The 21,206-nt window shown below is 43.6% G+C and overlaps 3 protein-coding genes across 7 annotated transcripts; 1 reads left to right on the forward strand and 2 right to left on the reverse strand.

Annotated features, from left to right (window-relative positions):
• Positions 1-977: 977 nt before the first annotated feature.
• LOC124205029 (molybdopterin synthase catalytic subunit-like) lies at positions 978-3,901 on the reverse strand. 2 transcript variants are annotated; one of them, XM_046602314.1, is made up of 7 exons: positions 3,613-3,762; positions 3,047-3,544; positions 2,871-2,983; positions 2,583-2,770; positions 1,666-1,760; positions 1,429-1,594; positions 978-1,371 (listed from the first exon to the last, which is right to left on the reverse strand). In XM_046602314.1, the coding sequence occupies exons 2-7, from the start codon at positions 3,173-3,175 to the stop codon at positions 1,043-1,045; spliced, it is 1,020 nt and encodes a 339-aa protein (XP_046458270.1). In that variant the 5' UTR covers positions 3,176-3,544; positions 3,613-3,762; the 3' UTR covers positions 978-1,042. The 2 variants fall into 2 exon arrangements, with proteins under 2 accessions (XP_046458270.1, XP_046458269.1); XM_046602313.1 differs by having other exon boundaries at positions 3,047-3,901.
• A 693-nt stretch (positions 3,902-4,594) lies between these two features.
• Positions 4,595-13,183, reverse strand: LOC124205032 (pecanex-like protein 1). Of its 2 annotated transcripts, none has more exons than XM_046602319.1 (15): positions 12,871-13,183; positions 12,730-12,801; positions 12,488-12,663; positions 12,076-12,382; positions 11,648-12,012; positions 11,182-11,585; positions 10,988-11,122; positions 10,820-10,906; positions 10,700-10,759; positions 7,714-10,634; positions 7,403-7,651; positions 6,426-7,335; positions 5,362-6,359; positions 5,155-5,295; positions 4,595-5,092 (listed from the first exon to the last, which is right to left on the reverse strand). In XM_046602319.1, exons 1-15 carry the CDS (start codon positions 12,949-12,951, stop codon positions 4,889-4,891), a joined length of 7,110 nt encoding a protein of 2,369 aa, XP_046458275.1. In that variant the 5' UTR covers positions 12,952-13,183; the 3' UTR covers positions 4,595-4,888. The 2 variants fall into 2 exon arrangements, with proteins under 2 accessions (XP_046458275.1, XP_046458274.1); XM_046602318.1 differs by having other exon boundaries at positions 11,648-12,018.
• Positions 13,184-13,450: 267 nt separating this feature from the next.
• LOC124205033 (mitogen-activated protein kinase kinase kinase 11-like) lies at positions 13,451-21,144 on the forward strand. 3 transcript variants are annotated; one of them, XM_046602321.1, is made up of 15 exons: positions 13,465-14,541; positions 14,616-14,799; positions 16,017-16,346; positions 16,463-16,638; positions 16,701-16,784; positions 16,855-17,032; positions 17,184-17,261; positions 17,537-17,698; positions 17,851-18,093; positions 18,158-18,383; positions 18,452-18,812; positions 18,874-19,071; positions 19,132-19,491; positions 19,559-19,918; positions 19,989-21,144. In XM_046602321.1, the coding sequence occupies exons 1-15, from the start codon at positions 13,855-13,857 to the stop codon at positions 20,070-20,072; spliced, it is 3,711 nt and encodes a 1,236-aa protein (XP_046458277.1). In that variant the 5' UTR covers positions 13,465-13,854; the 3' UTR covers positions 20,073-21,144. The 3 variants fall into 3 exon arrangements, with proteins under 3 accessions (XP_046458278.1, XP_046458277.1, XP_046458279.1); XM_046602322.1 differs by lacking the exon at positions 17,184-17,261 and having other exon boundaries at positions 13,451-14,541; XM_046602323.1 differs by lacking the exon at positions 17,537-17,698.
• The last annotated feature ends 62 nt before the right edge of the window (positions 21,145-21,206 follow it).

The raw sequence follows: 21,206 nt of genomic DNA on the forward strand, positions 1-21,206 counted from the left end.
TCGCAAATTTTAACACAGAATATGACCTTGGGTTGGGGGTGAGTGGTCACCCACACTTGAATAGAAAAAAGACGGGCGCTCTACCCCTGCCCTTGAAAGGGGATTGTGGGGAGAATCATTAGCCGAAGGTTGTAATTTTTTGAAAGTACATTTATTTTAAGCATGCAAAATACGATAAGCACCCAGTTTTTTAAGCACCCATTTTTATTGTAAGCACCTTGTCACTTTTAATCATTCTTCGCCTTGTGAATTTTCAGCCACTTAACGCCGCTGTGTACAGCGAGAGAGCGGGGGCCGAATTAGAAAAGTCCATTGCTGCTCTCGTTACATATTTCCTATGGATTTTTCACGTTGCAGTCCTGGATGCATTATATACGCTTCGACTTCCCCGAAAATTGTCTAGCCAACACAACCCCCGCATCCAGCACAGCAAGAAATACATACATAAATGTATAGTAGCCTACGTCTTTTTATTCTTTATTTTCTACCCTCCTCCTCCTCCTCACTCCATCCGCATCGGAGCTTGCGGAAAAGTCAATCGGATGATTTGGTTTGTTGTTGTTTGCTTTTGTCATCATTGCCTGGGAAGAGATCCAACTCCGGGCCTCTTCTTATTATTGGCTCTACCCAACGTATAGATATAGTCATTTATATACCATATTTTGTATCCACATCGAAATATCACCAGCCGGACATGCCAATCCGCCAGGATGAAACGGTCAAAAATCGAAAAAAAAAAAATCAAAAATTCGGCTACCCCCTGAAAGTTTTCCGTTAATATCTCCAAAAATATGTTAGCTAGACGATTGCGACTTTCACAAATGGACGTAGAAATTTATATCAATAATACCCGATCAACTTTATGACAGTATTTCCCCCTAAACCTTTTGCCAGTAGCCAAGAAGTCTACTGCCCCGCCTCTGTCCCTCGGCTCCCAGACTACAATAAGCAATAATAACTAATAACTAATAAGGCAATTACCAATTTGAAGGATGCATTATATTTTATTGATCAGATTACAACCAGAAAAAAGAAAGTGGTACTATACTAATTTTCTACGTAATTCATCCATTTTTTGTTCAATTTTTGATATCAAATCTTCATCTTCTTTATTATTCTGAAGATTAAACGGTCCGTCGAAATATTCAGGACTAATGCTTTCCAAATGAAGGATTCTATCTTCAAGGGCTTTCAAGCGTCCGTACACATCCAGTGGAATAGGTTGTTCTCTTGAATTAAAACCCAAGTGTTTTTCCATATTTTGTAGCCGTTCTTGGATAGCAGGAGTCGGATTCAATTTGGTGTTTACTGAAGATGGAGCCGGAACTTCAGAGTGTGTTTGTGGTCCCCACATATTTACGCATCTCGACACTAAAACGTAAAGAAATCAGTAATCAGCGTTGAATCCTTAAAATAAAATAATTTTACCCTTTAGATGACTTTTACTATCTTTTCTGCTTACAAGCACTGCCTCTGTGCGAGCACATGAATTCTCTAATTCGTTTAATGGTAGTCTGTGACAGAACTCCTGAACGTTGAATACGTCCGACTCTGATCGTTTCCGTTCCATAAACGCAGTAATTCGTTTTCCCAACTGAAAAATTAAAAACATTTAAAATATTTATTGAGAAAAGACTTGATAAAAGTAAAACGGATCAACAATACCTCTAAATTTGAAGCCTTGATCTGAACGCAATCGGCAGCTGCATAGTCCACCATTATTTTCCTCTTTTTAGATAGACTAGCGTCTTCTTCTTGATCTATATCAATTCAAAACATGCTATTGACTATTAAGCATCTATCACATCAAGCAAATATTCCAACAACTCATTCTCATGGAAATAAAAAATTTCAAATCCCGAATTTCCCCACCTAACAAGATTAGAATATTTTCGTACTTATTTTTTTTAATTTTGACTAATAAAAACTTCTGAACGCTTGTGCTTTCTTTAAGCCATACTTCTATAAGCCAAATAATCAAATGACGTACGCGGCAGTGAAGGGAACAAATGCAGAAGTCACAACTAAATACTAAATAAAGGACGTCTATGTGTGGTTGTCCCTATTCCGTCAGATAATTAGCTTAAAGCTTATAGGCAGCAAAGCTGTCGAACCACACGAAAACGTCTAATAGATTGAAGCAGTGCGTAGAATGCAGCATTGCAGCTACTCATCTTTAGAATCACACAGTATATGTTATTATATAATGAAAGGGCAAAGATTGGAAAGCGTTGGGAACTGGAAAGTACTTGGATAATAAGTAAAATGAATGTTAACATTGCTTAGTTAAAAAATAAAAAGAGAATTAAAAACCCTTAAAAACCTTATATTTTAAATGTCAGACTTGACAGCACTACGTAGATATTATCACTTTAGTAAGATTGAAACTACAGCCAAACTAACGTTCATGCTCCGATTTTTAACTAATGAAAAGTACTGGAAACCATTTCAAATATTGTTCTGATATCGGAAAATCGATTAAGGTTCAATATTTGTGTTACTTGTTAAGAATCAGTACTGTTATGAATTCAAAATTCATACAACAAATAGGAACAACTAAGCATTATTTGTTTAATTTTTACTTGTCCACAGGCATTCTTTGTTGGCTTTCCATTCAGGAGCACCATCACTATAAAGTTCTTTCTTCCAAATTGGTACAGACTTCTTAAGCGCGTCAATCCCAAATTGAACAGCCTCTAAAGATTCGGCTCGATGCTCGGATGAAACAGCTATTACAACACTTGCTTCACCAACCGGAACTTCTCCCAATCTGGAAAGAAAAATAGGTAATTAAAACAAACAAACAAACAAAAAAATGTTTCTTAAGTTTCCTCATTATAACTACAGTATGGTAAAAAAAAAAATTATACCTATGGTGGAATGCAATGTGTTTAACCTTCCATTTTTCTCTAATATTCTCACAAATTTTCTTGATTTCTTTACATGCCATTGGCTTGAAAGCTTCATACTCTAGACTAATCACCTTAAATATAAAGCAAATTTGATTTAGAAATATTTGACTTTAGATTATTCAAATTGACATTACTTTCTTTCCTTCAAAATTATTCCTTGTTGTTCCCACAAATAATGACACAGCTCCAGTAGAATGTTCAACCACTTTAGAGTAGATTGAATTCACATCAAGCTGTTCTTCAACTAAGTTAATAATATCCATTTTAAAATACAATTGAAGGGCTCTGGCGAATTAAGCTGTAGCACACTGCTTATGAAGAATCCTAGCGACCTAGCCACCACTTAATGGTGGGATCACTGCAATTTCCTTGCAATTTTTAATGTCTATAAGCTGATCAAATTCAACATATTCTTCATCAGCAGCTAGGACAATGTTCTTTGATATGGATTCTAGAGCTGGAAATTGTTCTGTAATGATGCACAAAAGATTTGCCCCAGTGATTCTTGAAGTTGTTCTGGAAAGTGAAATATTGTCAAAATCTTTTCCAACTAACTCTCTGGCCTTTGCAAAGAACAGAATCCGAATAACTACTTCATCCATTGATCAAGGTCAAGACTACAGCATCCCTGACTATAATTTTAACCAGATTTGTTGACATGTAACAATCAATAAAAAAATATATGTTAATTAGTTGTCACCGCAAAAGTAAATTTAACTTTGAGTAGTAATCTTGATTAGCAATACGCTCTTCTTATGCGTTGACTATGTGTCTGTAAAACTGTGACAGAGGCTCGGCAATCAGAAAAGCGTCTGGTCACTGGTCGTCTGCTGGCACTGGCAAGTGGGAAGTGGCAATGACATAAAGAGACTAAAGCGTATTTTTTAAAAATTCAAAAATTGTAATATGCGCGGAGTTTTTCTTGCGCGCAAAATATATACATTAATTTTATGCCCCCTTATCTGCAAGAAGCCAACAACGATGCAAATATTCTATGCAACTTTATGTGTATTGTGTATAGATGTTATACCCTTGAAAAAGTAGTGGTCTAGCAAAAAATCGTGCGCAGTTTACGCCGATGCGCACCACAGCGGCAGATAGCAGAACTAAACTTTTTATTACGCTTGACTACCTGTCTACTTCAAGAAACGAGACGAGAACCGACTGCTTGTCGAACAAAGGACTTGAAGTAGACAGGTAGTCAAGCGTAAAAAAAAGTTTAGTTCTGCTATCTGCCGCTGTGGTGCGCATCGGCGTAAACTGCGCACGATTTTTTTCTAGACTACTACTTTTTCAAGGGTATAACATCTATATCGTATCAGAGCGATCGTATTCGTTCACCGATTCTTTCATAATCAACAATTTCATAATATTCAAATTTCAAACTATGTGCATACCGGCATACTATTGTCAGGGGTATGGAGAGATTTATGGAGATATCTTTCTCTCCATACCCCTGCTATTGTTATTTAAAAATCCGACAAGTTTTTCTATCAGACACCAAATAAAATGACAGGCGCATTCTTATGCTACTGGAGTCACTCCTCTATGCGACTGTTAAGTGTTTACTTTCTCACCATCACTCCTTGTGTCACTACTAACACGGGAATTTTCGTGATTTTAATAATTAACAGTAACTATGAGGCGGGTGCGGTAGTTGAATAAGGAAAAATCTAAATATATAGTTCCTAGACTACAAACAATCCAAAAGTTTATTTGTTTCGAATTACTCAATTTCAAATTTCATTCGACATTTGAAAAACTCGGTAAACGTTATTGACAATGTTTTCAAATCACAGTGGTTTTTCCTAGTCAATGTCAAATAACACATAGCATTTCCGCATAACACAAACATTATTTACAAAACAAGGTTCGTGAACAAATTTCGGGGTTCACATTCAAACCAAAATACCGTTTCATATTACAACGATGAGCCTAATGGACTCGAAAAAAAAACACTGCGGCGTTTGGGAATTTCAATCAGCAACTCCCTGGGTTTTAAGCTTAGTATCATTAACGACGATAGAATCCCCGATGTTGACACTAACCAATGATGCAATTTCGACCGCCGATTCGGCGATTGGGACGTATTTATCGTCTATTTTCAAGAGAAGGATGACGCGATCCACGTGCGATCTTTGTCGCGAATCTGGATGATTAGGCACCCAACGATGTACCACCTAATCAAACACAAAGTACAGTAAAAGGAAAACTATTCACCCATCGCGTATAGTTTTCTTACCTGTCCTTCCATACCCACTTCGGGAAGCCATGATTTCCAATAAGATTTTCCACCTTGGTTACGAATTGTTGGACTTGGCCAGAGAACATCAATTCGTCGGCCCAGATTAATGGTATCGTAGACTTGATTGGGATCGACAATCTGAGTAGAGAAAAAATAAGTAAATTAATTTACAAATATACAATTTAGAAGAGCTTTAAAAAGTACCTTGACTCGTTGGTCGACAGAAATCCTGTTGTCCATAAACGGCTCCGTTTCGTACAGAGGTCGGTCAGTGTCGACAGTTTCAAGTCTGTCGAAACGGTCGCGTCTAGAACGATCTCGTCTGCGACTCCTTTCTCTTGCACCACGTCTTTCTTCTTCGCCACCTCTACCGGAAGAATTTCTCTGTCGAGCTGTAGCGCTACTACTAGATTCTGGTGCTGTACGACGTAAACGAACATCACGTTCCTGAGACTCGGAACCACGACTGGGACGTCTTTCACGGACGGATGGAGCACTTCCATTTAACGTCCCACTTCCCATGGGCGTCGAAGTGGTCGTCGCGGCGGCGGCAGCGGCTGTGACTGAATCCCTTTCGGCCAGCATTCCTGCTAGGCTTATGAGAGTGGAGCCGGACGGTTTTCTCAATGTCCCGCTCATCGTCGAGGCAATGCTACCTCTTTGGGTGCCCAATGAACTACGTGGACTCGATCCTCTTGCCGTGTTGAACGCAAACGAATTCATTCCGGCATTAGAAGCATTTAACGCGGCGTAGGTTCCTAAGCCCATTGGTCCGAGTGCGCTGCTAGTTGATCCCGTGAAGCTACATGTGAATGCCGGATACCCTCTTCCAACAGATGCCGTTGCAGTATTACCATTCAAGCTTCCTGTTGCTGTCGTGGTTGGCACCAAATTGGAGCGAAGATTTTCCAAGCTAATTTCTACATCGGCACACTGCACCCCTCCAGAACCTCCTACTCCTCCTCCTGATCCGCCACTGGAACAGCCTTCTCCACAACGTGTTCTCAATCTTCGGAAAAAGACAAGAGCGGCCTTTCGAATGGCCTGTAAGCTCAATGGACCACCTAAGGTGCTTCGGATTTGTGGATGCGTTTCGGCGAATGAAGTCATCAGCGGGGAAACGTAAATCGGATAACCAATAGGCTGGTCACAAGAGGAGTTGATGATATTTCGCAACACCTGCTTGGCGTTTTGAATGCTTCCTAAAACAACATAAAAATAGAAAGGTTACGAAGATACAAATTAGGAGGATAAAAATGACTTCTCACCTCTTTCCTGATTACGATTCCTCAAGTAGACAAGCTCTTGCTGTTGTCCAGCCCATAGACCCCGGACACACTCACGATTCAACTTAATAACGCGGAAGCTGAGGAATCGCTTGTTTAGCATGATGATTTTATACTCGTCTGAATTGTCATCGACGACGTGTCGCAAGGCAAGCAACGAAGGAACACCTGACAAGACGGCTCGCCTCCAAGCTGGATCTCCTTCATGAGAAATCACTAGTTTCTCTTCATGTCCGCTGATGGCTTCGTAGAGAACGCTGGGATCGTCATATTCATCTGGGCACGTGAAGTGATCTTGGTGCAACTTGAGCGACATCCGCACACCCGGCGCAACAACCCGACGTAACAATTCCATGTCATTAAAAACCCATTCGTCGCGGAAGGAGGTGATTCGAAAATCCCCCTTGAAGAGAGCGTGAAGGCCGTATAAGAAGAATTCAACGCTGGATAAGGCCGAATGAGCAGCTGAGCCAAGGGCTCGACGACCCAGTAGGCTAAGTGCTAGGCAAAGCGAAACGAGCAGCGAGTCGCGACCGCTATCAACGGGTTTTTCACGGCGCCCAGCACAGTACTTGATCCAACTGAGGTAGACGGAACAAAAACTAAAGCGAGTAATACCAGGCACGTGATAGTCGTAATCTTCGTCGATGTTGATATTAAAGACCGGATCCAAATCAGCGAAAGAGCGATCCGATGACATAGACTGGAGTGCCTCGACAATCGATGGATTCGTCAACCAATCTTCTAGTCTGGGCGACCGGGTTACGTAGTATATAACGCTTTTGACATAGTAAGTGACGAGAATCCGGCGCAAGTCAAACACGTGCAGCATACTAGCTGCATTGTTATCTGAAATGCTGTATCCTTCTAGCACATATTTTGTGGCCATAACCTAAAACAGGCAAAATGGTATAATAAAACGAAATAGGACCAACGTAATTTTAGGAAGCTAGATTTACCTGCCAGGCTAGCCATCTTTGGTTAAAGGCAGCGTTACCCCCAAGCATGTGCGGTAAATGGCCAGGCTCACAGCAACAACACGTATCATCTTCTTCAACACCTTCCGATATAGCCTCCACTTCGCGTTGTTGGCAATAAGTTCCTCGAAATTCCAACCCGCGCACTTGGAAAGTCGTCACTCCATTGCCCAATTCGACTAGATGGACGAGACAGTTAAGGTTCTCCGATGCCAGCACGTAGCAGTCGCCCTACGAAATCAAATTTTAGTTAAAACTCATTTTAATTGATTTAAAAAAATTAATGTTCATACCTGACTGATGGGACCACCCCAACGACCGAGCATGAGATCACCAGCTAAAGATTGTTGAAGTGATCGCGTTAAGTGCTCGTAAAAGATTGAATTAAGATTATTGTCATCTCCTCCTGGGTTTCTCGTCGGTTCCAGTTGACTGGCCAAGCGGGTATTAGAAGCGTCTACTCGGCGTGTTTTGTAATCCCTTTCCCAGAATTTGATGGGTCGGGTGTAGGATGTAAAAAAAATAGCACTACCAAGAAACGGACTTAACGGGGCCGAAATCAACGATGAAACCGCAGCCTGGACGAAGAGCATAGCGGAATGGGGTACGCTAAATGGCTGGGCGAAGGCGTGGAAAGCGGAACCCCAAGTGATCTGCCACGGTGCGATGTACGTGATGATGAATTGGATTTTTAGAAGTAATTCTGCCACTTTGTTCATCAACAAGCTGACGACAAAATAATCCACAAGAAAAGTCTCCGAATAACCAGCGTTGGCTAAGTCTTTGCCAAACAGTAACTTGGCAAAGGTAATGATGAGATATTGAGATGACGGGTCTGTCAGACAGGACCGAACGGCTTTGGTACCGCAAACAACGGCTAAGAGCGTCCCAGCTGGCACGCCAAATTTGGTTACCAGCACCGGAGAATCTCGTGTCATTACGTCCAAAAAGAGAACAGGAAGAAGAACGTGGCGCTCCAGCATAGTCAGCCATAAGTACGTCCGCTCGAACCACATGAGACGTGCTGGTTCGTGAACTTCAAACTGATTGTGCTCGTGTGAGCGCATCAGTGGTCTGGAGAAGCAGAGCCATGGTAGTTGTTTCCTCAATTGTGGGACGAGATAATGAAGCAAGAGACCCAGCGCGGATGGAGCCATCCATAACACCTGACCTAGGATGGGTTGTAATTGTCGGCTGGTAAACACGGTGCTGCAATGGACACCAAATACCAAGATGGCCACTAACGGGCAAACAATAGCGTCGGAACGGAGTCGGGCAACAACCGTTTCCCGCATTCGCCGAGGGAGCGAATCTTCTTCCTCTTCTTCTTCATTCGGCAACACTTTTTCTTCTGGTTTTGAATCTTCTTTTGTTCCAATAACGTCCTTGTGGGTGGCAAACTGGACAATCCAACCCCACAGAGTAGACGGATCCGAAGAGCAACGACTGACGTGATAGCAAGTAGCAACCAAAAGGCCGCAGTATGCAGAAAAGAGAATATGCTGTGAGCTGGCTGGTTCTTTGAGACCAGCAAATGCTGGGCCGTAGAGAATAGCTACGAGGAAACACGAACGAAATATGACGAAAACAGCTGAACTGAGACCGGTGACGGCCGTTCCTCCGAAGACGTGGATGTCCAGCTGTTCAAGTATATGAACGGCGAAAGTAGAAATTTGCGGTAATAAACCCAAGCTGAAGATGACAGGAAATCCAAGAATGAGGAGCAACAAAAAACTTCTGAGGGCTAATAATTGTTCGGGACTGCCCCATTCCACACCATAAAGATAAGTAGATCGGCCAACGCGGCTGGTGGCGTAGTAATCGGCCAGCAGGAGAAGTGAGACCAAAACGATAAAGTAGACGGGGCGGCTAAAAGCCACCAGTCGATTAAAGCCATGAGTTGGTGAAGCTGCATCCGGCTGAACACTTTTGAGCATCGAGTACTGGCATCCGGCACAGACCAGGCAAAAGAGAAAGGCGTAGGCGTCTTGAAGAAGTCCAGAGCGAAGTACTAGGGCCGTCAAAATACTAACAGTCAATGCTAAGAGAACGCAAAGGGCACTATCCCAAGATGACACATTCCGATCAAGCAAAGCCAGAAGTGCTAAACGATCAAAGCGAATTTTTATAGAACCCGAAGTGTGAGATGTAGACCATGGGCAACGTGGCCATAACTGGAAACGGTAATAACGCCGCGTTTTTACAAGAGGCAAAATGGGAGGTGATTGAAGTTCTTCCGGCTCAGAGCCCGTTATTCGTAACCTGACGGCTTCATTGTGGTTGTTGTTGGCATTGGGTAGACTGTTGACACGACCCAAAGCTTCAGCCACACTATCCACCATATTAGGCAGGCCAAACGGGTTATGATGGTGGTGATGACGAGTAGGATGGCCATGATGGCGTTCTCCACTTCCCGGACCAAGATGAGTTGCACTAATAAATTGTAATGGACTACGACCAGTATGGAGGTTGTACAGCAGGTACTGCATTGTGTTAGATCCGAAATATTCAGCCACATTAGCTGCTTCCATTGCGGCTGGGTTAGACGTGCTTGATCCAGCCTCGTGACTCCTTCGATCTCGATCTCGGCTGTTACGACTTCTTAGTCGATCTGGTCGATCCGACTCGCGCCGCCTTTCCTTTGGACAAGGTTGAAACAACACAGTTGGACTGTCCGGAACGACTACTGTCAACGCAGAGCTCAAACTGATGGATGAACTACTCAGATGATCACCGGCCATTGTGCTGTTTCCAGGTGTAGATAAGTGGGTGATTCTGGTCGCCGTGGAAACGTTTGCTCCAGAATTGGTTGAAACATCTGCTGTTTGCGTGCCGGTGCCAGAAAACCACGGAAAAGTAGACGGAGGTAAAACGAATGTAGAAGGAAGACACGCCGCTTCTGCCGGTCGCTTCACTTCTTGGTCCTTTCTTTCAGAAGGAACACTGGACGCATAGAAAGCATTTGCTCGTCGTCTTCGGCGCGGCCGATTGGTACACTGTTTACGGTTACGATTTTGACCGGTTGCGCCGGCACTACTGCTTCCACACGTTTCATCTTCTAACATCGCCATTGTATTACTGCTACACGAATCACCAGCTGGGTGTCGCCTTCGTCTGGCCGCCAATTTTCGCCTCTTCGGTGGAGTGAATTGACTTAATTCATCTTGCAATCCCGTAGAATTTGCAACTATTTCTTCTTCTTCCGACTCCTCTTCTGTAAAATTTTCGTTCAAATTGTAAAAACGAAAACATAAATTAAAATTAAAGTTAATATAATACCAATTTGGCACGTTCCGGAATGTTGACGACGTTTGGGGATAACTCCTTGATCTCCAGATGCTTAAAATAATAAGAAATGTTTTAAAATATGAAATATTTTGATTTACTATATGAAACAACCTGGAACCTGAGGTAGAGATGACGTGGAAATAGTAGTGCTAATCGAAGTGGTAAGAGTCGGAGGTGAGCGTAAAGGAAGCGCTTCTCCTGAGATTTGAAAGCAGGACTTATTTCTTCTCCGATATCTATTGCTGCCTATGTGTGCCATTGCTAAAATTGTTGATTTACCTGACTGAGGCAAGGATCGAGGAGGAAGAGGTAGAAGTCGAACAGCTTCGCCTTCTGTACTATCCGTGGTGCTGCTCGAACTTGAATTAGATGTCGGTGTGTCCAAATCTCGAAGTGGAGGATGGGCACATCGACCTTTGCAACAATTTAAAATAAGAAAAATAACACTTAAATGTCACGTGTAAAATAAAAACCTGTAGAATGCTCTGCAGAAGTGGTGGGATGAGTTCGCATTGGAGACAACGCAAAGAGTTGTCGGGTTCGCGATACATTCAGACTATGTAAAGCATCTTGACTTGCCGTGGTGCTGCTACTGGCGCTACTGCTGATGGGTTTCTGTTGTTGTTGCTTTTGCATGGGCGTGCTTGTCAAAAAAGCGGCCCAATCTGGAAGTTCGGTACTCGGTTCAGCAGTAGGTTGGACTAGTAGAGGACTCCGCTCAGTAGGCGTTGTCGCTTGAGCTGCAGCCACCGCACCATCCTCGCAGATAGAAAGATCACTTTCTCGTTCAGCTTCTCTCTGTTGGTGAGACTGTTCAGCATTTTGATGCTCTTTAATGGGATTACATATTGCATAGCTCATTACTCCTCCAACATTTCTAAAAGGATTAAAATATTAATAAAATTAGCTGTGAATCAATTGGTGACGGAGCATTCGTACTGAGGAGCCGAAGCGGTTGATGACGGATCGGCTGAACCACATGATGTTTCAAGGGCGCTAAGAGTTCGTCGAACAGATGATAAACCCCCATTGCCCGAAGGTCGGGAAGCGCTTTTATTAGTCAGTTGGGCTGGTCCGTCTTCTAGAACAAATCCTAGCTCCAAAGATCCTCCCCCTTGAAGACGTGGTGCTGAAATAGTAGTCCTACTGAGTTCAAAAGCCAGATTCGAGATATTTGAGAAGCGTCGGCCCCCAGTGGATGGTCGAAGACAACTTCGTTGTGCTCTTTCGGCCTCCTCCGAGTCCATCGATTTGAGTGAAGTCATGGCTTCAGGCGTGAATGAATCATCGTCGTCCGCAAATGACTGCCCCTGAGAAAGTCGATATGCAATTTCTAATTGAAAGAGAAAGTTTTCGATTCCCAGTACCTTCAGTTTGACGACTGACTGTCGAGATGTCTTCTCCGTCTGGGCATCGTTGACCACAATGGCTGGCTCACTGCTGGCCGAACTACTTTTGCGATGAACGTCGACTTTTACATCACAATGTTGATCGTTGCTAGCTGTAGCAGCAGTAGACAATCCTACAATAGCTTCGGCCGTTGAAGGATTAGGTCGTCCTTGCGGACTTTGGTTCGGTTCTGAATGAAAACAAATGTCAGGCACTGTTGGCGAGACACTGTCACAACGAGAATCTTTGGCATTCAGCACTTGCAGCTCAATATCTTCAAAATCACTGTAAAAAAAAAACAAGCAAGGTCATCAGCTGAATTTGTGTTGGCTATAATATTACTAACATATGGTGACACAATATAAACAAAATAGAATTTTTTAAACGGACCTGTTTGCTTGGTTGCCTTTGTGTCGCTGCCTATGTATATCTTGTGGTTGTTCTTCAATAGATTCACTGGTGTCAAACATCAAATGCAATCGCAGATTGATTATTTTGATTGCAGCAAATGCAATCAGAACAGCACCAGCGTAAGCCACCCAAGGATACCACGTACAACTAGACCACTGAAAATGTTTCAAATATAATGTATTCATAAGAAATTTGAGAAAATATTCATTTTATTTGCTTACCAAGTGAACCAAGAAGGGTGACAGAACAAGAAAAATCCACGTATAAAAGTGGAATGTGTTGCAGAAGAGGTCCTAATGGGATGAAAATATTTGTAAGCCCAAATGTTAAATTCCGTGTTTTTATAATATAACCGTTATTACATGATGAGGATCGTAGAAAAATCCTCCCGTTACAGAGGCCCACACTCCCTGTCTGAGAATCTCCAGGGTTTGAAACCCCATAATGGAGTTTGCCGACTTGTTCAGCAGTTGACGTCCACATTAATAAATATACAAGGAATATACATGGAGAGCTTTGTCTAGAGAGCTGAGCAACGTCGAATTTAATCCAAAAACGGTAAGTAACAGAAACACAATTTCGCAATTTTTATACGTTCTTCATGTATTCATTCAAGAGATACCCTCGAGCTGATACGACGAAACCATCTTTTACTCATTCCCGTTTTTCTAAAATACTGGGCCTTACTAGCCTACTTGTTGTCAGCAAACTCGCTCAATAATTTTTTTAAATAATCATCCGTTGCAATTTGAATTTCAAATCAAACTTTATTATAATTTTTTTTTTTTGTATTTTATTCTAATTTTATTTAATTAAGAGTTATTATTTTTAAATTAGTAAACGTGAAAATCAGTTTTACTGCTCTCGGCAAGGCCATCTATTGAGAACGATTATAAACTTTTTGTCATGGCCTTTATTTTGTATTGGTTGCATTATTAGACTACGGTGGCGCTCTACACTTGGTGTTATTGTGGGCCAAAAAATTGTGTAAAAATGGCGTTAGTGTATGTGTGAGAAGTGATGACCTGCTGACCAAAATATGGGAGGATTTCATAGAACTCATATTTGTGTGTACTAGTCTGATGAGTGTTTATCGAGTTTTCTCACAGCTTACCGTTTCCAAGTGAAGTTTGACCAACAAATTCTATAATAGGATTGGACTAGAAATAATAGGGTACTTTGGAAACAAAACTACAGTCTGTAGTACAGTGGGTTGATTGGGGTGTCGACGAAACCCATGGGTGAACTACTACTCGATCTTGAGGATATACAAGCAGTAGTATTTGATGAAATTACAGAAGAGCAAGGAGGAATCTACTATACAGCTGATGAGGTGGCTGTGACGAATGCCTCCTCTCGATGCCTCCTGGAAAACTCGAACCCAAATGGAATCGAGCAAGTTTGCCAGCATTTTGCCAGCTGGAGATGGGAGACGTCTTAGAACTGGCACAACTCCCAACCCTTCATTCAACCAACAACAGCTTCAACAGCCTGCGAGCCTAAATCTGACCTGGACAGACAGCAGCAGCTCAGGTAGTCACAGTAGACAAAAGAGACTGTCAACCTGTACAGCTCAGTTTGATTATGACGCTCAAGGAGAAGATGAGCTCAGCTTACGCAGAGGACAAGTGGTAGAGATCCTATCCAAGGATGCTAAGATATCTGGGGATGAAGGCTGGTGGACGGGTAAGATCGGTGACAAGGTGGGCATCTTTCCGTCAAATTTTGTTGCCGAAGAAGAAAGTGACCGCGTTTCCAGCCATCGCCACAGGAGAGGCAATCTCTTTGACGAGGATGACCAGCCGATTGAAATCGACTTTAGAGAACTACAGCTGGAAGAAGTTATCGGTGTTGGTGGATTTGGCAAAGTCTACCGCGGTATCTGGCGAAACGAAGTGATCGCCGTCAAAGCGGCTCGCCAAGATCCTGATGAAGACATCAGTCTCACCCTTGATAACGTCCGCCAAGAAGCCCTCGTCTTTTGGAGGCTACATCACGAGAATATCGTCGCTTTGAAGGGTGTCTGTCTACAGGTTAGTTCCGTTTACAAGCTCGTTCGGAGTCCTCATTTCTTTATTTATAACTCGCTGTCTTTCTGTATTTATAGGAACCTAATTTATGTCTGGTGATGGAGTACGCTCGTGGTGGGCCGTTGAACCGAGTCCTTACCGGCCGCAAAATTCGTCCCAGCGTTTTGGTCGACTGGGCTATTCAGATCGCACGCGGAATGAATTACCTGCACAACGGGGCCCCGATCTCGCTCATTCACCGCGACTTAAAGTCGTCGAACGGTGAGTCCACCTCGATCCATCATTTTGCCAGGGCTTTGGCGACACGGGCGTCGTTTTGTGTGGGAGTTGGTTGAACGTCCTTGACAATCGGGCGCAAGTCTGCAAGGTCTTGACAAGACCTTTTATGGGGAAGAGAGAAATGTGTTTTTCGCTCCGTTTGGTTCTGTTTCCATCATCCGCATCGACTTCCATTTTCCTCTTTTGTCGTGTGCATCGAGGGCCGTTTGCCAAATGCCAACCGAAAAAATCTGGATAGACTCTTTGGCTACTTCTCTTATTATTTATGATATTCTTTTTGGGGTTCCTGAATATTCCGGCTGTTTGTGCCACTACAAGTAGTATCCAATTCGGTTTGGCACTGGACTCCCATTTCCATATCAATCCATCGGCGGCTGATGCATTATTCATCGGAGGAAACCCGGTTTTAGTCACATTTCTTCGCTCCCTTTCTTTCTGGTCGTCACTGTCGTTCATTGTTAGTGGAACGCGGGTCCGACTTAGCCTCAACAGCGTAACCGTCACATCTCTCCCGACGCGTGAAGATTTCGAGAACCCGAGCGCCCTTGCCATGGCGCGACACGGGATCGATGTCATAGCCGTGTTGGCACCAGCACGAAAAACAAAAATCCAATCCCTCAGTCTATAACTGGGGCCTCTCTACACGGCCACTTTTCAGTCTTCCTAGCTAACGTTTTCTTTTTCTTTTCCATGGCATGATGACCCGTCATTTCATGTTGTTTGGCTGTTTCTATCGTGGGGTTGTTCCAGATGGCACATAGGGCACGTGCCTGATCCCTATCACATAACACATTGCGTGTACATACGTAGTTGCTCTTTTTCCAAAGGAGCTCGATTGATCCCCCTATTCCCCCTCTCTTTTCCGGGACAATGGGAGCGAGGGGGGGGGGTCTGGCATGTGATGGATGGATTATTTTTGGAGGAAAGCTCTCCTTTTGTTGTTGTTGTTGTTTCAGCTGCTTACAGCCTCATTAGGCAACCGACAGTCGGTGAGGGCCCTCATGGAATAATAGCCCCCCGAATCGATTATGGAACTCTGACACACAAAAAGCAGGATGGAGATATTGGGGGAGAAATGTCTTGAGTCATGCGTCCATTAGTCATTCAGGATTTGTTGGGCACAGTGAAAACAAAGATGATTGTCGAGAGTGCACAAGTGAAAAGAATTTCATAGTAATGGACTTTTGTTATGCTTGCAGTGCTGATAGCGGAGCCGATAGAAAATGAGGACTTGCAGTTCAAAACGCTGAAGATCACGGACTTTGGACTGGCCCGCGAAGCGTACAAGACGACGCGTATGTCGGCGGCCGGTACCTATGCCTGGATGGCGCCGGAGGTCATCAAATCGTCTACCTTTTCTAAAGCATCTGATGTTTGGAGTTACGGCATTGTACTCTGGGAGATCCTGACGGGCGAAACGCCATACAAGGGCATCGACGCGCTGGCCGTCGCCTACGGCGTGGCCGTCAAGAAGCTCACGCTGCCCATTCCTACCACCTGCCCGGCGCCCTGGAAGAATCTCATGCAGAGTACGGGTTTTCTCTCCTGATTTCTTTCGACGTCATAATATACGATTATTGCCCAATCGGGAGCGCTTTTTACCATGTTGTAGAATTCGTGACAAACTGCTTTTCTCTGTGTACAGTGTGCTGGGAGCCTGAGGCTCACGATCGACCATCGTTTGAAAAGATCCTAATGCTCCTGGATGAAGTTGCTCGATCACCTTTCGCTCAAACCCCTCACGAGAGCTTCCACACGATGCAAGAAGATTGGAAAATGGAAATTGAAGCCATGTTTGATGACATCCGAGTCAAAGAAAAAGTAGAAAATTCAGCGTTATTAATTCAATTCAGCATTTTCAATTATGTCAATGAAAAATTTAGGAACTACGTTGTCGCGAGGAGGAATTGCGTCAAGCTATGCTCCAACAAAAGCTTCACGAAGAACATTTGAAGAAACGAGAACAGGTTTGCATTTTGTTTTTTGTTCCCTGTCAAAGTAATGTTGCCAACATGATTCGATTACTTTTCATGTCAGGAATTGGCGGAGCGAGAAATCGACCTGCTGGAACGTGAGCTGAACATGATGATGATCCAACAAGAACGCGCCGCTGCTGCAGCTGCCCCTACGCCGAAGAAAAGGAAAGGCAAATTCAAAAAGAGCCGGCTGAGATTGTTGAAAAAGGACGGCGGCCATCACATCTCCATGCCGACTGGTAACGCCAATGGAACATGCACCTTTGTGTTGCGGCGTCTTGCGTTGTTTGTTAGATCGTTCTCCTTTTGTCGTTGCTAGATATTCCCCACCATTTTGTGCGTGTGTCTGTGTTGTGTTTTGTGTTGTGTTTATTCGTTTTTCTTTTTTAGACTTTCGCCACAATATAACGATACAGTTGACGCCCTCGCGTGCCGAGCTTAACCGGCTCCAAGTTCAAATGCAAAATGGTTTGTACCAGTGCATACGTGGTGTCCTTCTTTTGTAATTCGTTCTTACCAAACAAGGATTCGACTAATACCAAATCTGTGTAGATCAACTCATAATTCCGCATGCGAGGGCTTTTGTGACTCATATTTCGTTATTTATTCCGTTCACGTAGATTGACATCTTGGCAATTAATCACTTCTATATAGCCTACATCTTTTTCTGTCTTTCTCCTTTTTTTTTCTTTTATCTCCGCACTCTTTCTACGCTGCTCTTCTTTTTAATCGCCCGGGACTAGACTTCCGGCATAACCTGACCGTTCAGCAGACGGAGGGTGGTTTCATGGAACTGCGTCACCCGTGTTCTGTGCTTGCTGGAGGCGACAACGTGGCCCTTCCATCGGATCCCTCCGTCGACAGCTCTTCCACTTCCACCATCGCTAGACTAAAGGCTATCGCATGTGAGTAATACTAACCCACTCTTCAACCGTCTGTTTCATTTTTTATTTTACATTCATTTCTTTCGGTTGGGTTGGGCAGAAAGGGAAATAACACGTACGTATTGAACATTTGCGTGAGGATCTTGTTTTACAAATTTGTTTCATCCCCTCAGTTCCGGCCGATGGAGTCAAAGGAAAAACTTGGGGCCCGAGTACGGTGCACCAGAAAGAACGAGCTCATATTCGGCCTGTCGTCGAGAGAGCTGAAGGGCACCGCCAGTGGAGTAGATCAGCACCAAATTTGGAGAAGACCCAAAAGGGATTATTGGCTGCCGCCGCCGCTGCTGCAGCTGCTGCTGCCGCCCAAAGTGGCCATCCTTCCTCGCTCTCCACATCATCCACACTACCCGATTTAGGTGAGTTAGTGTTTTACGACGCATTCCAAGATGTTGAAATAAATTGTTCCTATTACGTATATAGATCGGATGGATAACGGCTCCGTTCCGCGCCCTCTTCCCCCCGGTTATGTCTCTGGAATCAATGGCTCTTCTGGAAATAGTAGTTCAGATTCGAAACGATCTAAAGGCGGGTTAGAATATCACTTATTTAACGCTGCGGCCATGTTGGCCGGAGTGGCTTTGGGCGGAGACATCCGCTATTCCGGAGTAACAATGCTACACCCCAGTCGACCGGCACAGAATAGAAGGTACGCATCATTTTGAACACCCTTGGCTGGATTTTTGTTTTCAAGATCCAATTTTTACACGCAAACAGAGCCAGTCAACAACAAGATGACGAAATATCAGATCCCAGACGGTGGGGTTACGCAAGTGCTGCCGGTACGTTGACAAATAATGAAGTAGCAGCACGTCTGTCTTCCGCTATTGGAGATTACGAATTGCCGTTGTCTCAATACGCTGCGACGGCCGCGGCTGGGACGACAACAGCAACGCCTGGAGGATATTCGCACAACACGTACCACGGGCAGGTGCGACACCAACGAGCGCCACTGATCATGGACAACCCCAAACCACTCCGGTTCATTGATAATCCACCGGGACCATTGTATTCACAATCCGCCTTGGCTTCTTACCACCAAAGAAGACGATCCTCCAATGCCAGTAACGATAGCGAGGTAAGAACAATTTGATTCATCTGAAAAGTTTGCCTTATTAATCGTCCATTTACATGAATAGGCTTATTCTTGTGGTGGTTTCGATTCTGCTCGGATGGAGAGCAGTGCTTACGGTGCGGAACGATCGTATGAACAGTACGCTTATGGTTATCCGAGTAGCAGTGATCACGGTCGACCACCACCTCATCCCGCATCAGGTCATTATTCCACCACTGGCGACTGGAATCCGACGTCTTATCGAGGATACGGAAGTGAACAGGTATAAGCTATTGACCCGGTTTCGTCATTCATTAGTATTCATTCGGTATTTTTGAAGCAGATTCGCGCCCCGGAAAGCTTACACACGTACGAAAATACAGGGAATCTCAACACGAGTGGCAATAGTCGTTTGTCCGGCAGAATTTATGGAGCCGGCAACAGCGCCAATCATCGTAGAACATCGTCGAACGTGTCAAACTCTTCGAGCGGCGGCACCATTGGCTTAGCTAATAGTTCGAACGTTAACCCCAGTTTCCGGCTGGAAGACGAACTGGATTCGGTACACGTTCAGACGGCTGCAACGGGTGGACATCCGGGTCGTGTGGCTTTCGATTTAGATCCTCGTTCTACTGCCTCTCCCGCCACATCGTATCGAATTGCTCGTCAAAATTCGTTGGAAATGGAACGGCCTGGCACATTGGTAAACAAAAATATTTGTCTCCAAAGATTATTTTACTCTCATCAATTCATATTTAATTCTTCTACAGGGTTTAGAACCACCGCGACTTAGATCCAGTTTAAGGAAGACCAATTATTCTGTAGTTAACGTGATCGGGGGAAGTGGGAGCGGGAATACTAGCCGGGTGTGGAATTCATCCACCGGTGGCGGAGGGAGCGGCGGAGGATCAGGTGGAGGCACTCCAACCAACCCTACTCCTCCCGATTCTATGCATAGCGAAGACAGCAGTTACGTATCGGCCAAAGAGACGAGTTCGTCACAACATTCTAGCGTTTCAGCTCCACGCGTCCGTTTCTCACCGGTGGCCGCCTCGTTCAGCGGCGACGGGCGCACCCTCATGGACATTCCGGTTCAGGGTCAAAGTCAGGACTACACCATTCCTCTGAAGGTGATTTTCAACATTTGATCCAGATTTCAATTATCGACTGTAAAAATAATTGCGTGAAATGTTTTGACAGGCTGCGAGACCAGTGCGTCGCGACTACCTCGCTTCGCGATCATCCAAGTCAACCTTGAGCGAACTGGAACGCGAATTCTTGTGAAGGGACGCACATTAGCATCACCACCTTTGTCGGCAAGAAAACAAAAATCAGGTCATGAATCTTTTTTTGAGATGTATAGCCAAGCCAACAGGATTGCTGCTTTTTATCGTCGTCTTTGAACTTTTTTTAAAATTAATTAAGGATCTGAGTTGACAGTTAACTGATTCTACTTTGTATTCCAGAACAAATAGTTAGACGCTGTATCTAAAAAATTGTGTTGGATTTTATTCGAGGCAAAAAAAAAACACCTCTGTGATGTCTACAATTTAAAATGAAAAAATTTATAACAGTGAAAATAACATTCCGCCATATCAAACTCCCTCACATCTTTCCCAACTAAACGCAACCGTTTTTTTAGATTTTGTTTATTTGTTTGTTTGTTTTTTTTACCTCTGAAATCTCCGCTGCCTAGTATTGTTGATCACCTTGATTGTGTGGCTTAGGAGAGATCGTCGACACGGAAAACAGCCGCTTCTTTTTATTTTTAATACGTGCTTTACACACATAAACCTCTATACATAAGCGATTTTAAATATTATATACATATGTATAGTAAACACCTAATCTCCAGTGTCTTCTATTTTGTCCAAAGTAAAAAGAGAAAAACAAAAAAATTATCAATCACAATCTGCCTCGTGTGTGTGTGTGTGTCCCCTATCTTTTTTTCGATTCATCAAAGTGTGTGACTCTTCGATCCCCTGACGATGGCAGCTCTGGATGGATTTGAAGGCTTCCTTTTTGAACCCTATTCTTTTCTTTCCTTGACCGTGGCAATCTATGATTGGCATATACCAGTGGTTTTGACACAACGATGCATTCCTCTTCCTAACTCCCTTTTTCACATTATTTTTTTTTTCTCCTTTCGTTGTTCTGGATGTACATATTTGTCACGCTGATGATCAAAACACGGCTATACACCCCCTCTCCCCCCTGTCCTTGTGAAAGAAAAAAAATACTTAATATCGTAAAAGTCTGTTTGGGGTCTTCTCTTTCTTGATGAAAACAAAAAGAAAATCTATTATCATGTCGGTCAATTGTGCTGGGACGAGAAATACAGTGCCAATCGAACGTCTCATCATGAACTGATTTATTTTTTATTCTCCATGAAGAGAAAAATTGTACCTCTTTTCTCAT

The sequence above is a fragment of the Daphnia pulex genome, chromosome 10, assembly GCF_021134715.1.
Source record: "Daphnia pulex isolate KAP4 chromosome 10, ASM2113471v1".
NCBI lineage: Eukaryota > Metazoa > Arthropoda > Branchiopoda > Diplostraca > Daphniidae > Daphnia > Daphnia pulex.